The sequence below is a fragment of the Nyctibius grandis genome, chromosome 3, assembly GCF_013368605.1.
Source record: "Nyctibius grandis isolate bNycGra1 chromosome 3, bNycGra1.pri, whole genome shotgun sequence".
NCBI lineage: Eukaryota > Metazoa > Chordata > Aves > Nyctibiiformes > Nyctibiidae > Nyctibius > Nyctibius grandis.
The window spans coordinates 110,563,273-110,581,389 of record NC_090660.1 but is presented as its reverse complement, the minus strand read 5'-3'; the positions used below and the strand labels follow the sequence as shown (position 1 = coordinate 110,581,389).

The following is an 18,117-nucleotide window of genomic DNA, read 5'->3' as shown; positions in this document are numbered from 1 at the left end:
GTGAAAGCACCGTTGAGTTTGGGAAAGGGGAGGGGAAGCACCTCTCTGGGCAGCAGAAAGCTGTTGTGTCAGCTCGTTAATCTCATCAAAGCCCACTGTAAGCTGATTCTCACTATCCACTAGCTGGAAGAAACTTCTCCATCCCTCCGTTGGTGATATGGAACCTCTTCCCTAATCCTTTACGACGTGAGAGCCAAATGAATTTAAACTGCACAGGTTACGACCTGCTAGCTTAGCCCTGGGGCAGTTGAAGAGGACTTGCAAGTTCTGTTTGCCAGCTCTGTATGTGGGGCGGTGACCTTTTTGGTCACTCCAGTTGTAGCTGCAAAGTGTACCCACCTCTGTGCTCCATTGATGACTGGTGAAGCAGAAGGGACTCTGTTGGAACACGCTAACATGCAAACCCTATGAAATAATTTAGCCTACGCTTCTGTGGTGTAATATCAGATTGAATTTTCTGTGGCCTTTTTTAGTTAGATGACGAACACTTGAGGATACAGTCATTCTCGTTACTCACTTATGCTACAGTAGTTCCCAGAGGCCATTATACCCTTCTGCTGGGGGTGCAAGGTGAGGCATGCACAGTTATAGGGAGAGACTGTCCGATCTCGTAGAAGTTGATTACAACTTAACTAGACAAAAGTAAAATTAAGGGGGAAAGGGAAACACAGAGAAATGTGGAAATTTGCTTCTGTGATAAAACTGGGAACAGAGCTGAGATCTTCCTAAATTGAGTAGCAGTGTGCTACAAAATAGTTCATGCTGTCCTTCGCTGTCTCATTTTTTATGCCTGTGCTTGACATAGTTAATAGTTCTACCTGAATCAAGCTCTTAATCTCATATGTGATATTTTTATTTCCCCCAAATGTATTTAAGTGAATGTCATGCAGTAGAGGTCAGTGTCTACTCCAGTCTTAATTATTTTTCATTAACTGATAAACTAATGTCTAGGAAAACTATAAAGGAATCTTTTAAAAGTATTAGAGATTTTTTTTTTCCACTTTCACGTATAGTATTCCAGTTGCTACAGATTTGACATGCAAGATTGCAAGGTATTTGCTGAAGGTGGAATGATACTTGATGGGTGTCTCCTAGGGGTTTAAACAAGTCCTCTGAATCCACACAGAATTCCCTTATAACTATAATACTTTCCAAGTTGTGGATGCCTGACAATATATTTTATGACAAGTATGAAGTTCTACATTTACTAAGTAAGGGTAAATGAAAAATGGTTTATCTATGGAGGATAAACAAATTGGGATCAAATTAATCCTTGGATCTAAGGAGACTTTGAGATGCAAGTTGACCCAACTCTGGGAACTGGATGAGATGACCAACTCCTCCTGTTCCTTCTGTGTCTGAATGCGTGCTGACCGAATAGGACTCAATTCTTGATGCTTTGGATTTTAAAGCCCACATATTCTAAATCATACATGGTAAAAATGAAGTCTAGTGACAGTGTGTCAGCAGGAAATGCTTTTGATGCTGATTCCTTTGTGTCCATGCAGATGAACATTGTAACCTACACCTAGGAAAGGGGTGACTTTAATGATTTTGTTAATCATTTTGGGTGGGACAGAATTATCTAGTTGGAGCAGTGATCATTTACAAAAGGCAGTCCCTGAGGAGAGCGTTTTTAGTGGAGGTTACTACACGATGGTTCACATTTAGGCTCGCTTTTAATAAACTTGTATCTCTTCCCTGTTTCCCATGGGATATAGGACTTTGTAGTTTTTTCTGCCATACCTATATTAATGTTATTACCCTGGAGAAGAGAGCTAATAGAGATGAATCTTCAGCTGGTTTAAATCGGATGTGGGGAAATTTAGCTTAATGAGGGCAATTTTTACATAGTGCTAAATTGGTTTAAGCACGGTTTAAACGAGTATAAAGCTTGTAGGTTTTAGGACTTTCCTCCAGCATAATTAGATTAGGTTTCTTTGGGGTTTTTTTGGCTGTTCTGTACATAACAAACGTAGCAAGTTTACTACACATCTGATTACGTTTAGGCTTATATTTAAAAGATTTGTGAACATACAATGCTTAATAGATGATCCTCAATCTAAGTGGAAGAAGACCTTGATTTGCTTGCAGTGTGCATCGGTAGTGGAAGAACTGATGCTAAACAGAAGGCTGACACCAAATTGCCAACATTTTTTTCCCCCTTCTGTTGCTCTTTAATTAATGCACTCTGTCCTCATCTCTTGTCTGTGGTCGTTGTTCGGATGTTGGTTGTTTTTGGTTTTTTTTTGTCCTTGCTGACAACCCTGCTTCTTTTATAACTTCTTTCTGTTATATAAATACTCTTAATCTTTTCTGCTTGGCCTTCATGATTATCATACCTATTTTCATTCCTTCCTTATTGTACCTTATTTTCACTCTTTAATTCCTTCATTTCTTTAGACCTTTCGGAACAAATATGAAATATGTAAATATTAACAGTATATTTTCATAGTTTTTACTCACACACATTGAGAAGAAAGAAGCTTATAGGACACTGTCAAGGTATAAAGACATTAACAGTCTCCTCTTTCCTTGTAGGTTCTAACAGCAAGCCCAGGTCACCTCTAGCTGTGGCTTTGTCCTCAACTGTTGGGTTACTTGTGTGTTTCCCTAAAATGTCCTGCTAGAATTAAATTTTAACTAAACTTGAAAGTTTTCTTACCTAGCAAGATTCAAGAACAACTGATACATCTTAACATGCATCTTAAGTAGGCTTTAATTATAAAACCAGTAATTACGAATGAACCGGGCTGCAGTTTGATACAGAAATCCTACTGCTGTTCCCTTTTTTCAGAAGGAAAGTGTTAGTCCTTTCTATGGCCACAACCTTACTCCTCTTGACTTTATCTGTTTGAAGTACTGCTAATGACTCTGGACATGAGAGAAGCAGATCTCTTTCTTAACATCCGTAGCTTGAGATTTCCAAACAAGTCCATGGGAGGGAGGCACACAAATATTTGATTGGAAACTGTGCATCTGTTTTCCTCTGAATCACTGGGAAGGAAAAGCTCTTGGGTTAATAGAGAAAAGGTACATTGTATGCTGAAAACATGATAAAATAATGGCATAGTGGTGCATGTATTTTATAGAGAGAAAGGAATATTCAGATTTCGCCAGAAACACGTGGTCAGGTTTAATTTTTATTATTTTTGAACAGTGATATATGCTGATTTGTATGAGTCAATCACACTACATCAACTACAACACCTTTTTAAGAGCGGCTTTCAGATTTTTCCACAGGCTTAATGATTTTTCACATCCCTACAGTAACATCCCTTTCATTTAGTTCCTTAAGCTGCAAAATTATGTCAGCTGTGTTGCAGTTTAGCAATGGGTCTACTAGGTAGTAGGTTAGTGGCTGAGATTGTACATTTTTTATTTGGGGATAGATTGCACCTGGTGAAACTGTAGGAAATCAAACATTAAATTCAACTTTAGTGTTTATTCCTATTTGTAAAGTACACGGTAAAATTCCCATTTAAAACTACTTTGTCTTGAAGTTTTTCATATTTTGCTTACTCTGTTAAACCTGAGTATGTTCATTTGCCCTTAAAAATATAGAGTGGGTTAAATAAAATATTACTGAGAGATTTAAATTCTGATTTGCAGTGCCTAAAAGTATATGTGATCTTTTGGATGTGGATTAATGACGCGTTTTTTTGGGTCCTAATGTATTTTTATGATTTATTTTTTTAAACACAAACTTTTCAGTAGTATGTGATTCAGGTGAGATATTGAAGGAAGAAAATCTGGAAAGTTGGATTTAAACTTTCCTTATTTGAGCAGTGACTGTATTTCAGCTGTTTTGAAGTGGGGTTAGACCCAGCAGCAAAAGCTGTTTGGGCCAAATTCAGCGGTGTGAATTCACTGTCACAGCTGTGCTAAACGTCATAGGTACTTGCAATCTGGCAACTGGAACAGAAATTCTTCAGTCCTGGCTCCTTTATTTCTACCGGGGCACAGATACTGCAACACAAGTAGTCCTGTTCTTCATATTTTTCCATTTCATCGTGGTGAAGGAACTTTGTAAATTGAAACCAGGAGGGGAAAAAATAAAATTTTTTTTTTTTTTTAGATTAAAGGTACCAAAGTTGTTAATAATCAGATGAGTTGTGGAATAATAGAAATTACAAAACTTGGTTTGGAGGAGGAGAGAAGTTTAAAGGAAAATGCAGTTCAGGTGTGACAGACGTCTTCCATCCGCTGTAGATGAAATATAAATTGAAGACCTTTTAATGACGTGGTGGAAAAAAAGGCTTCATAGAAAGCTTTCAGCCTGTGTCAGCTGAAGACCTGTATCTTTATTTGCACAGCTTTTCAGCAGAATTAACCTTCTGGGCCAGATTCAGATCGGCAACTCTGCAATTACAGACTCCAGTTCCCGTTGCTCTCCCATGGTCCCTCTGCTCGACTCTCCTGGTGAATGATGGTTGTACTAGAGGAGAGATGCGGCTGTTATATTAATTTTGATTGCCTACTGTAAATTGTCAGCTCATTTTTTTGGCGTACAGGAAGGCTTATTACTTGGGTTTTATCTTTCCTTCCACTGAAGAAGCTAACTGTCCCAGAAGACCAAATGATTGCATATATTAGCTCGCCGTTACCCACGTATTATTTTTGCTAGCCCACTAATTACAGTTTGTCTGTTAAGTGGATGCCTTTTATATTTAAATTATAAGCTCCCTAGGACAGGAAAATGCAATGTTTTTGTTTATATCCAGCACAAAGGATACTCTGATCTTGTTATTTCTTGAAGTCACTCCCAGAACTGCTAATCATTTCAGACAAGCCTTAATTTTAGGCAGTTTAAGAACTTCTGTTCTCAGGCTTTCTTTGTTTTAACAAACAGGAGAAGTCAGCATTACAAGTAATTACAAGTAATCAGCTAAAGTAATTTACCATAATGTAGTTTGACTATGTTTTTTAGACAAAAAATCCAAAGTAGGGCATAACATGTCAAAGGAGTGCCCCTGTTTCCTGCCCGATAGCATCACTAGTACTTGGGGGTCGTCGGTTGTTCTTTCTTTGGCATTTAAAAAATAAAAGTTTTTTGTATTGGTGGGTTTTGGGGGTGGTTTTTTGGTTGGGGGGTGGTAGTGTTTGGTTGGGGTTTTTTTTCCCCCTTTGAAAGCTTCTTGTGGATTGTCTCTCGTTTGAACTATGTCTATGGTAACAGTATATAAAGCACTCTGGTGCTCTAGAGAGCGAATGCTTGAAATTCATGAATCTTGGCAGGTAGTGACAGACCATCTTTTATTTTAGGCATGCAGGAGCTGATGTGAGTGGTGATGCATTAGTACGTGATAGGTATTCGAAATCAGGTTATCGGATCTTCATGGAGACCTCCCTGTTGCTACACAAGCATTTCCAAATTATTATGTTGCCTCAAAGAGGGAGATAGATGCCAGCTGGGAAGCACGCCAGCTTTCTGAAGTACACCTTTGGAAAGATCTAGCTGTAAAAAGAGGCTGTACCTAATGTGTGTTGTTTCTTCATCACTGCTTTTTGTCTCCTCCCATGCTTTGTAGCGCTGTTCAGAGGAAGCCATCGTCTCCTCCAAGCCCCTTCCATTTTCCCCTTTAAATGGAAAGAATCATCTTGGTTTGTTGTTTGGCATTGTTGCAGGTGGAGCTGGAGGTCACGCTGCCAGGCGAAGGAAAGGACAGAATATTTAAGGTGGCTATAAAGTGGATGTCCTGTGTGAGTTTGCAGGCTTTACATGATGCTCTTTCTGGTCGGCTGCCAAGTGTCCCGTTTGAAACCATCCAGGCACTGGATGTAGTGATGAGGCACTTGCCTTCCATGAGGTGAGGGGAAGACCTTGACGTTGTTTAGGAGGTTGAACTGTTATTTCAATCGCTTCAGTGGCTTTTTGAGTAGGACGTGCTTTCATAGCTCAACCAAAATAATAGCTATCTAGCAGATGGCATGCTCAGGCAAGAGGCAATATGGCGCTTTTCTGCTCATCTGGTGGATTTAGTAGCCTCCAGCCTGGACACAAGTCCCTTTCCCCCCTGGTCTTCAGACTTGCTCCATGTTTGTGTGCTCTCAGGTCAGGGGTGTCCTGCCATCTCACTCGTACCCCATTTCTCTATAGGCCTCAGAGAAGGAAGCCCTCCCTGCGTGGAAAGTAGTTGGAGGTTGGTAGACATGTAAGGGTGGTTTTAAAACTTGTTACCCTGTTCCTACGTGTCCTTGGGCAGATGTTTATTGCCAATTTTGTAATGGATACTGTGCTAGGAGGACATTAATGTCACCCAGTATAGATACTTTTATAGAAAAGAAGAACTTGAAAATTATTTGGGTTTTTTCCAAGTGGGATCTACAGCATGTGCAATCAAACACAAGAGACACTGGGTTTAATTCTGCTGCTATGAAACAAGTTACTTAAGACCAATGTTCAAATTCCATTTAATTGGACAGTAAAGATCAAAGCTTAGTAGGGCTGAACTTTCCCATTTTGAAGGGCTAAACAGGGAAAATGAGTTAAATTTATGTAAATATCTTTAAATAGCCTTATGTTACGTTGACTTTATCCTCACATTAAGGATAAAAAAAAATAAAAATCACTTTAGTCAGATTTTGCAACACAGAAAACAGCTCAGACTAGTTAGTCACACATCTTTGTTCAGAGAAACATATTAGCGCTGGTTTTGATTAGTTTGATATTAAGTGTGCAGTACTGAATTACCAAGACGAAAGATGCATCAAAAATATTTGTTAGATCAGTCGTTCACCCATGCAAAGTTTCCATGGATTTCAGAAGAAGTTATGCACAAGTAAGGGGAGAGATCATTACATTGTTTTAATAAAGAGATGTTTAATTATTTTCTTATTGAAGCATAGCTGAATTTTTAAGAGTACAAAAAAACCCTATTAATGCTTTTTGTTTCAGTTAGTAGGTATGTTAAGGAGTATACTGAAAATAAATTTAAACAAACATGAGTAGTAGCCAGTTTCTTACTGTAACTAGCTGGATTTTGAAAGGTGTAACCTGAGTCCTGACAGGAACCTCAGATTATTGGTAATGTGAAACACTGACATTTCCGTGCTCTTGTGACTAGGAATTTGCATTAGTTATGGCTTTACTGCATTTTTTTTTTTTGGCTTTAATTTTACGATCTGGATTTTTCTTTATTGCAGGTATACTCCTGTGGGGCGATCTTTTTTTACAGCATCAGAAGGGTGCTCAAATCCATTGGGTGGTGGTAGAGAAGTTTGGTTTGGCTTCCATCAATCGGTCAGACCTTCATTATGGAAAATGATGTTAAATATTGATGGTAGGTCCTATAAAAGTCTGTTCTTGTTCCTTCTTTCAGTGGAAAGGCAAAAATTTAGCTCAATTTTTTGGATTTCTTAAAAATTTCCTTAGCATTGTTGTAATGTAACGTTAACGTTTTTGTCTACAGTATCTGCAACTGCATTTTACAAAGCACAGCCAGTTATCGAGTTTGTATGTGAAGTTTTGGACTTCAAAAGTATTGAAGAACAACAAAAACCTCTGACAGATTCCCAAAGGGTAAAGTTTACCAAAGAAATAAAAGGTAATAAATTACACAAAACTGCTTTATTCTGTCTGATGATGTGTTACCACTACACGTTCAAAATATTTTCCATAGCAGTTGCCTTACTGGGAGACAGATTACCACAATGAACAGTGCCTACACTTTTTGAGCAAAACTAAGAGGCAAGAATCATTTTATTGCTTACATATCTTTCAAGACTTTCAGAAGTCTACTGATCAATTTTATGTTTCAGTCTACTTGTCCTTTTTTCTTACTACATCAATTAATCTCTGTAGCTTGACAGAGTCAGTTCAGGTGAGTATGTGGCTTCAGATTTGATGAATAACTGGTATAAAAAGTTAAGTGAGGGTTTCTTTTTGTTTTTCTTTAGAGCTCAGGTGTGCACACAACTAAATTACCACGGATTCTTGAATATGTGATAACTATATATGCATGTGCATTTTGCCTGTGGCAAATATAGGGTAGTTTAATTAGCTTTGCCCTTAATGAAGGTGCTTTAGTGAAACCATGAAGATGATATGTTTTACTCTAAGTGATGGGATGAACTAAAACTTTCTAGCAGATGGATGGTAATTTATTTTCGTGAGATTAGTTACTGGCTTGTGACTTGTGCAAGTTTCTCCTCTTTTAAGTGAGGAGTTTAAGTATGTCTCTTATCACATACCAGTTTAAGTATGTCTCTTGACATACGTTCATTTTTTTTGTGCCTCACCACCACCCAGTCACTTGATCAAGTGTCATGTCAAAGTTACTGGTGCGTGTTGGGGTCTGAGAGCATCTCAGTGCAGAGGTACTACTGACTTCTTTTTAGCATCTAGAGCAGAGTCCCTTCTTATGTCAGTCTCCTTAAAAACAATTCATCTTCCCAAATGAATAGTGCTTTATTGCACTCGGAAGTTATATTTACTGTAGTGCTTTACTCTTCTTAAAGTACCCCCATGTCTAGAGTAAATACGAGTTAACAAAAATAAAAAAAATTTGTGTTTTTCACTTTTGAAGCATATTGGTAATGCCAATCCCAGTTACATGACAAAGATACCCCAGTTCCTAATCTACTGATTTCAAAATGTTTACAAAGACTAGGATTTCATCATTTTTTAAAATTACCTGATCTTAAATTTTTCCAATTACAGACGTCAAGATTTTTTCATATTCCAGATTTTACTAATAATTTATCAATGTGTTTTTGCATATTTAGATATATTTCATACATATACTCTCCTGGAAGTAAATTACAGTTATTCTAATATGTAATGACTGAATCAGAGTAGGAGGAAGGAATCTTAACTGTTTGTGTTCACTGAAGGTTTCTTCTGGAAGATCAAGGTCCTTCCTTCATGATATGCTTGATAGAAAGAAAGCAAGTTAAAAAAGAAAAACAAACTCCAAAAATCTATCATGCAGCTTCCTAGTTTCCTCAAAATGTCCACAGAATCATCTTTGCCCAACCAAAAGTTAGCAAGAAAAGTATAAATAAATCCTGAGTTTGTACGGGTTGTAAATATTTTGAAAAAATAATCACGTACTGAATTGCTGGCTGCTATTGTCATTTTTTTCCCTGAGGATTTTCATTCTTCAGATAGAAGAAGTCATCTCAAATTTACAGCAAAGCTCGTTGTAAATTGAGGTATTGAGGTAGCAGTTTATCTTTTAATGTAAATACTGTGATACGGATTTTGGAGGTATTCATCAAAACTTGATATTTATTGAAGGTTTCATAAGAGGTGGCACTTTGAGCCCTAACAAATTACATGGAAAGATGAATATGTTGTTTTGCAAGTTATTAGTGCCTTTGACAGATAGGGGAAATACACAGTTACGCAGCAGCTGCCTGAGTTTATACACATGTGCAGATATATAAGGAATTTTATCTACAGCCCCCTCTTCCTGTTCCCACATATTCAACTGCCTGTCTCTGAGAGCCCACCTACATCTGTTTCTGCCTAAGCATGAAAGTAATACAAATGAAAACTCTCCATTTAAGCTTATATTTGTGGGTAGTGGTAAACTGCAAACAATTCTTTATGGGTAGTTATGCTGTGCTGGTTTTGAGTGGATAATTTATTCTTCTAGAAGTTGTTGGCTTTCAGGTGGGCTCAGCTTTTGTGCTGGTGGGGGTTGCAACAGATGTTTGTCTTCACAAAGAATAAAGCCCTGTGGCCTCATTCCTGTGGGCTCCTAGAGGCTGTATGGGTATAGTTTTCCCCCCGATTCATTAGTTCAGGGTTGATTGCAGCAATTGGAGGTCTCACAGACACCGTATGTTTAGACATAAAGTTTAAACAAGCTTTTTGTTTCAAGGAGGTTGCGTGCCCTTTTTGTCCTTCCACCACCCTGGCCTTGGAGGTACGGAATTGGAATTCACAGAATGTGTTCGGCTTCATCTGCAGACTCTTGGGGCTTTATGGTTTCATCTTGTCTCAAATTCTTCGTTGAACTTTGGCTGAAGCTCAGGGTTTTTGAATTTTAAGACTATAAATTGGGGTTTTTTTGAGTTCTATCTGGGATACCCTTTGGTGCTCTGAGAACATGCTAAATAGCGAATAGTTTTACTGCACAGTTTAAGTGGTCTCGTGTAGCAGTTAAGGGAGCTGACACCTTGATTCTGAAGAAACAGTGATAAGTGTTTTCCAATTTTTAGGTCTAAAGGTGGAGATAACACACTGTGGACAAATGAAAAGAAAGTACAGAGTGTGCAATGTCACCAGACGACCAGCAAGTCACCAAACGTAAAGTATTTTGCTTCTTTTTAAGCATGTGTTTAATCTCAGGCTGGAAAAGTCTCCGGCCTGCCTTACTGACATAGGAAAAGTTATCTTGGAAAATGATCCTTTCTATGGTCAATATATTTTAAATACACCTCAAAGTATTTTCCCAATTTCACTGTTCTTTTTGTTCTATTCTTATTCTATAATGAATGTCATGGCATTTGAACCAATTGCATTTGCTTTCAATCTGTGGTGGATTTTTTTTTCATTTAGGGATTTCTCCAACGCTGGGAGAACAGGGTGCCCTCTTGGTAGTGTAACGTTTCCCAGAACTGTTGAGTAGAAAAGTACTGCCAGTTTGGATCAGCTTTCTAATGTTGCTTGTTACTAATCTATTTTTCCTCTGGGAAAAATGTTTATTTTTAATTGCCAACCAGAGATTTGCAGATAACTTGAAGATGGAGGTATTTATTCCCATTTTAAGAAAGTACTATAAGGAACAAAACTGATAGCAGCTTTTTACAAGAAGATAACTGATCAATATCTAAATCTGGTATTTAATTGTTTGGGCTTTGTTTCGCGCTCTTTCAGTGATGTATTATATTAATAAAAAGACAAAACATTAGCCTGTATCTCTAAGGCACCCACTCTTAGGAAACTTGATTTATAGCTTCAGGTATCAAGAAAGTTAGAGAAATAGCCTTCTGTGGCACTATTAGAAGACACACGGTAGTGGTAATGATGGAAGCTTAATTATAGACATTCACTTGCATCATTTCAGCAGGATAGGGTTAATCTCCAGTAAGCTTAACTTGTGCCAAGAAGTGTGTTGAGCAAGTGTGGGAAAGTATTCTGCATAAAGTAATGGCTTCTCTTCATATTTGTTTTCCAACAGATTCCCACTTCAGCAGGAGAATGGACAAACAGTTGAATGCACTGTAGCTCAGTATTTTAAGGACAGGCACAAATTAGTTTTACGCTATCCTCACCTTCCATGTTTACAAGTTGGACAGGAGCAAAAACACACATACCTTCCTCTTGAGGCAAGTAATTTTTGGATAATACTGTATTTTCGGAATGGGGGAAGGGAGCTAGAGGGAAAAGGGCTCAAGTGTTGACAAACTTTTTTGAGTGGCCAACTTTAGAAATTGTGTAGTGCAGCAATGAAAAAAAAAAACCAAAACAGTTGCATTGTGGTTTTTAACTTCCTTTTGTGTGGGGATATTTTAGGTGTGCAACATAGTAGCAGGACAAAGGTGCATAAAGAAACTCACTGACAATCAAACTTCCACTATGATTCGAGCAACTGCCAGATCAGCACCTGACCGTCAGGAAGAGATTAGCAAATTGGTGAGTGTTCTGTTGAAGATGAGTGAAGTGTAGTAATGGACTTAATTTTTCTCTTGCCATTAGAGATACTGAATAGTTTGTGCACTGCACACAGGTTATGAGCTTGTTTTTATAAAACTTTCTCCATTAATCACAGAGAAATACATTTTCACAAAAGGTTTTCAAGTGTTCTTTGGTGCTTTATTTCAAATTTTGAGGCATCCATGTATCCAAGTGGAATTAACAGAGGCTCTGAATGCTTGGCATCACCCATGTGTGAGGAGTATGTGCCCAAATACAGGTTATCTCAGAAAGTTTTAGATCTAGTAAAAAGAACTTCTTTTATGCAAGAAATACTAATTCCTTTTAATTGCAGATGCGGAGTGCGAGTTTTAATACTGACCCTTATGTTCGTGAATTTGGAATAATGGTCAAAGATGAAATGACAGATGTGACTGGTAGAGTCCTACAGCCTCCTTCAATCCTCTACGGAGGCAGGGTATGTTGAACAGATACTGGACAACCTGCGATAGCTTCGATTACCAGCTCTGATAACTTCTGTAATATGGTTGCTTTAAATGAATGACGGTGGGTGTAATGGGATAAAGTCATCATAGGTGTGATGTTTAGAATTTAAGTAATTTTTGAAAGCCCTTAAATGTAATGGGCGTGTTGTGTGCGATGATGCTCTGTCCCTCAATCGCTTCTTTATTTCGGAAAGTAAAGCTAGGGTAAAAATGCAGTTATAAACTTAAGAGAAAAATGTGTGTAAGCTACGTTTTTTTCTTTCACACACTGTTTTATTGTGTGTTGCAAGAAGAAACCTGCAAATAGTGGTTTGAATCGGTGTGTATGGAGAAGAACCGAGACAACTTCAATTATTACTGTTCATTTTTGCCTCCCCTGACTCTGAAATCCTCTGGAACTTCTGGTTGGTTTTGAGTGTTCTGGGTGGAGCAGCTGTGTTCAGGACAACTGTCTTGAAGTATTATCTCTATCAGCAGGTTTGTCTCTAGAGCCATCTCTTCCTGTTGGAGTATTTACTCACAGTTTTTTGTTTTCATTACAATGGCTTTTCAGATGGCCTTTCTGACATAATCTTCCTGCTGTGGTATCTTTCCAAAAACGCTTGAGAAACAGGATTTTCTATCAATTATATAACGTGGCTTGTTTTTATGCAAGATGGAAGCTTTGATAGCTGGGATAACTTACGTTGTGGAGCCTTCTGATGAACCTCTTGTAGATCATGCATTGCCAGCTGAAGATAGTTCTGTCCCTAGGCACAAATCAGTCCTTTACCTCCATAAACCTGCAATGGGAGAGGATCTTGTGTCTTCTACCTAAAACTCTTCAGGAAAAAATCAGGCAGATTAGCTCAAACTTTCCTTCACTGACAGGTTAAGATAACCCAGCTGTCTTTGCCTGACCCTGATTAGGGAGAGTGCTCTTGTGAACTATTCTGGCACCAGGGGAACAGGGGGAACAAGAGCTTAATGGCAGATGAATGATGGAAATTTGGAGTAGGGGAGGTACCGGCTTCAGCAGGCACAGCTCTTCGGAAAAGGAATTCTCAAATTTGTGTGTGTCCTGAAAAATTCCTGTGAATTTTAGCTGTTGCTAAGTGAGAAGGCAGACATCATGGTAACTTGTCTGAAGTATGTATGGGATACTAATACTTACTAAGGTAATTAACATCACCAGAATTATTTTAGTCATCTTATTATATCCCTTGTCCTCTAGATAATCCATCACAGTAATGACTGCTTGATGGGTGAAAAAAAGTGTTGTGCAGGTCGAAGTTGAATAACCGATCATCTTTTGTCAGCTTGTTCACATTTTTTCTAGAGTTCTGTGCGTGACATTAAACCACTATTTGGCTCTACTTAGTGATGTGTGAAATATTGATAATACTGAAATTAAGTCACTCCTGGAAAGTTCACTGAGCAGTTGTAAAGTCGCTGTAGAAATGTACGTTCTTGTTAACGTTACGTACCAAGCATGAATCTGACTTATTTATCCGTATGTAATTCCTGTCTCCTGCTGATTTATGTAACCAAAGGAAACCATCAACAATAAAAATGAACATTATGAACTTTATTTTTCACCAGGCTAGCAAGCTGTCTTGCTACAGTGATAGAATGATCTTTATAAGGTAAGATAGATGGTTGAACAGTGGAGAGAAAGACCTGAGAATATAAATAGCCTGCTAGTTGGAGGGAAGCAGAAAAATACCTGAATTTTGTTAGCATAAATCAATTTTTGCGTTAGTGATTGTTTGGTTTTTTTTTTTCTTCCACTTCCAGAATAAAGCAATTGCTACACCAGTTCAAGGAGTTTGGGACATGAGGAATAAACAGTTTCACACTGGAATTGAAATAAAGGTTTGGGCAATTGCATGCTTTGCTCCCCAGCGCCAATGCACTGAAGTTCATCTTAAGTAAGTATGTTTCCTAAGGTGGTGATTTTATTATTTATTATGTATGGAAATATCATCATTTCACTTATTTAGAATATAAATTTTGTTAAATTGTTTAATGTATGGCAATATATCTTTAACAGTGCTTTTCAAGTTCTGTCTCTTTGTGTTTTGAACGATACCAGTATGATTTCAATGCTAGCATCATGTGATCCTCCAAATCAGACTTACCAAAAGCAATTTATACTGTATGGCAGGTTTCTGACCAGTGAGGCCTTAAGACAGAGTTTAAGATTACCAAATTGATGTAATGACAGGTGTTTATCACAAAGTAATTGTCTGTCTGGACTTCTGTAAGGCCTTTGACACAGTCCCCCCCAACATAGTTCTCTCTAAATTGGAGAGATACGGATTTGATGGGTGGACTGTTTGGTAGGTGAGGAACTGTCTCGATGGCTGCATCCAGAGGGTAGTGGTTAATGGCTCAATGTCCAGATGGAAATCAGTGATACGTAGTGTCCCTCAGGGGTCCATATTGGGACCAGTGGTGTTTAATATCTTCATCAGTGGCATAGACAGGGGGATCGAGTGCACCCTCGGCAAGTTTGCAGATGACACCAAGCTCAGTGGTGCGGTTGACACGCCAGAGGGACCTTGACAGGCTGGAGAAGTGGGCCTGTGTAAACAGCATGAGGTTAAATAAGGCCAAGTTCAAGGTCCTGCACATGGGTCGGGGCAACCCCTGGTATCAACACAGGCTGGGGGATGAAGGGGTTGAGAGCAGCCCTGCAGAGAAGGACTTGTGGGTACTGGTGGATGAGAAGCTGGATGCGAGCAGGCAATGTGCGCTTGCAGCCCAGAAAGCCAACCATATCCTGGGCTGCATCAAAAGCAGCGTGGACAGCAGGTTGTGGGAGGTGATTCTGCCTCTCTGCTCCGCTCTCATGAGACCCCCACCTGCAGTGCTGCATCCAGCTCTGCAGTCCTTAGCACAGGAAAGACATGGACCTGTTTGAGCGGATCCAGAGGATGGGCACAAAAGTGATCAGAGAGCTGAAGCACCTCTCCTATGAGGAAAGGCTGAGAGAGTCGGGGTTGTTCAGCCTGGAGAAGAGAAAGCTCCAGGGAGACCTTATGTGGCTTTTCAGTACTTAAAGGGGGTCTAGAAGAAAGATGGGGACAAATTTTTTAGCAGGGCCTGTTGTGATAGGACAAGGGGTAATGGTTTTAAACTAAAAGAGGGTAGATTCAGACTAGATATAAGGAAGAAATTTTTGATGATGAGGGTGTTGAAACACTGGCACAGGTTGTCCAGAGAGGTGGTAGATGTCCCATCCCTGGAAACATTCAAGGCCAGGCTGGACGCAGCTCTTGAGCAACCTGATCTGGTTCAAGATGTCCCTTGCTTGTTGCAGGGGGATTGGACTAGATGACCTTTAAGGGTCCCTTCCAACCCAAACTATTCTATGATTCTAAGTGTTTGTCAAGAGTGAAAGCTAACATGTTAGGTTCTTTTCCTCGTTATATGGAATAGATTTATTTGTGCAGAATGGAAAAGGAAGATTTTAAAAAGGAATACAACTTTTGTCTAAAACTTTCTACCCTCTAGAGTTACTGTAATGTGCGAGTTGCTGTGTTTGCAAGATGAGTAGGACTAGTTGTTTCGTTGAGTTTGAACATTTGAAAGAAACTTTCAAATTTGTTTTCTCTGGTTTTGGATAGAACATGATTGTTGAAAGACACTTGTTAAAAGCGGCATCTACTGTTCTTAGATCAGGAAATTGCCATGCTTGTGTAGATGGACTGTCTAGTTCCTTCTTCTGCACGCAGTTGCTTTCCCTTCGTGCATGGGCAGGTGCAGCTCTTACAGCTGCCCTGGCAGGTGACTCAGCTGCTCTCTGTAAGGTGAATGCAAGGCAGTGATTGTTCATACCAATGGTATTGCCATAACAGTGTTCCTTTAGATGATTTGCCAAGTAGCTTGGGAATCTTTCCCTTACAAGAGGTGAGCAAACAGTGAGAACCTTACCTTTTACTTCTCTTCCCATTGTGTAAGCTAGGGACTTGTTCTCTCCGGGTCCATGGCAGGAACTAAGCTGCCAGACAATTTTCCCTTCCACACTGTTGCTTCTAGTAGAAATGTTGCGTAGGAGAAGTTAGTCAGTTTTGAGAGATAGGCCAAAGTCTTCAACATAATGAGCCAAAATAAAATTATTTGATGGCTTAGATGGAGTTTGTCCTTATTGTGAAAGGACATTCCTTCATACTAGGAATATGGGTGCATCCAGTTGCACCTTGTTGGCTCTTGTTACATCTTGTTGAGCAAGTTGGAACTTGGCTGCTCTAGATCTGTCAGAATAAACACCTTCAAAGTCCCTAAAAGTCTTCAAAATCATCCTGCTTACCTCTCAGGAACCAGGGAGAGAACCTTTCCTCTTAGACACCATACTTACAGCTGGACTTCTAAAGGCTCAAAACCGGTGCCATTTTAGACTTGCACATTCTGCCACTGACTGTTCCTGCTTATGGTGGTGAGTGCCTGTTTTGCCAGGGAAGATGTTTGATGCTCCTGTTTTCTGCAAGAAGCTGCAAGCTGCAGGGCTGAAGCTCACAGACTATTATGATTCATGAAAGTTAATGAAAGGTTTGGAAGAAACTAAATCTTCACACCCTCTCAGTGTGCCAGACAGGCACAATGTCTTCTTGGTGTCCCTTCAAAAGGAAAGAACCATGTCAACAAGAGCCAGGAGAAGGAGGCAGGCTGCAGCACAGCATACCCTGCTAGCAGGGGGACTGAAAGAGTCTTCACTGATAAAAGCCTCTGACAAAATTAGGGTTGTCTCCATTTCTGACCAGTCCCATCAAAGGGTGACTTATATTTGCACCATCCTTGGAGAAGGTTTGTCTTCACCTCCAGGATACACCTTTTCTCTGGTATCTAGCAAGGTTTTCTTGTGCATTATTATTGATGTTAGATCAGTTTGTTGAGACACGATCACTGGTAACTTCTGTTGGTTGTCTTTCTCGCCAAGAAAAAGAGGAATTCCAGCCATTACTGTAGTGGTAGCACCACATGGAAGTATGGTGGAGCAGGCTATCCAAAATATCATCATTGCAGTGTTTTTGCAAACAGTAGCTTGTACTCTATCTCCTGTTGAAAGATCAAACAAGGTGGAATTTGCTTTGGAAATGAAGTTTTTAGTAATTGTGTTATTTATGCAGTGTATTTCCTCATCTTCCCCTGTCTTTCCCTCGGTGACTACATAGTCACAGTCAATTAAAGATGCACTTGGGGTAAATTCCCAGGTTTTTGGACCGCACAACTCTACAAGTCTAACAGGATTGTTCCATTAAAAAATAAGAACAAAAATCAAGATGGATTTTGCCACCTGAGAATCTAATGTATTTATTTACATCCTTTAGGTCCTTTACAGAACAACTGAGGAAGATTTCCAGAGATGCAGGAATGCCAATCCAGGGGCAGCCGTGCTTCTGTAAATACGCGCAGGGAGCTGACAGTGTGGAGCCCATGTTCAGACATCTCAAGAACACTTACACTGGGCTGCAGCTTGTTGTAGTTATTTTGCCAGGAAAAACGCCAGTCTATGGTCAGTAAGTGCAAATCATGAGCGTGTGTGTCTCAGTCACAATTTCGTGTATATTTTGTAAAGTATCTGAATGAGAAAAGTTTAATTCTGGTTTAACTATATAAATTCGATGTAGGGAATGGGCTATAAATTAATTTTATTCTTGTGCTGCACGATGTTTTATATTAAGACCTTAATTCTTTTCATTATTTTTTTGTCTGTGCTTTTAATTTGCTTTTCCACATCCATCCTGTTGGTTGCATTTGAGATGTAGTTTGTGAGTGGGAAAGCTAAAGCAGGGCTCTTGTGAAATTGATGAAACTGATAGGCAGTGGATTAAAATATACTTACTAAAATTTGTGTGCTAAAAAGTCCAAGTGATTGAAGAAGTAAAGATCTCAAGAACCGTGTAGCTTTTGGAACATCTTTGCATACTCAGGCCATCACCCTTTGGTAAAAAAAGTTGAGTGAAGGAGAGGATTTCTGCCAATTCGGGTTTTTTTCCCTATTCTTTCATTTTTTTAACTCGAGTTGCGAGGGTACAGGTG

At 39.2% G+C, this 18,117-nt stretch overlaps 1 protein-coding gene across 1 annotated transcript in view; it reads left to right on the top strand.

The window, feature by feature from the left end:
* The window catches only part of AGO2 (argonaute RISC catalytic component 2), a 67,571-nt gene that overhangs the window by 26,300 nt on the left and 23,154 nt on the right, over positions 1-18,117 (top strand). The window contains exons 4-12 of the mRNA XM_068397233.1: positions 5,629-5,810; positions 7,147-7,283; positions 7,413-7,547; positions 10,171-10,258; positions 11,133-11,280; positions 11,468-11,587; positions 11,943-12,065; positions 13,870-14,003; positions 17,406-17,590. Of these exons, the coding sequence (XP_068253334.1) occupies positions 5,629-5,810; positions 7,147-7,283; positions 7,413-7,547; positions 10,171-10,258; positions 11,133-11,280; positions 11,468-11,587; positions 11,943-12,065; positions 13,870-14,003; positions 17,406-17,590 (1,252 nt within the window). The remainder of the gene's footprint in view (positions 1-5,628; positions 5,811-7,146; positions 7,284-7,412; positions 7,548-10,170; positions 10,259-11,132; positions 11,281-11,467; positions 11,588-11,942; positions 12,066-13,869; positions 14,004-17,405; positions 17,591-18,117) is intronic.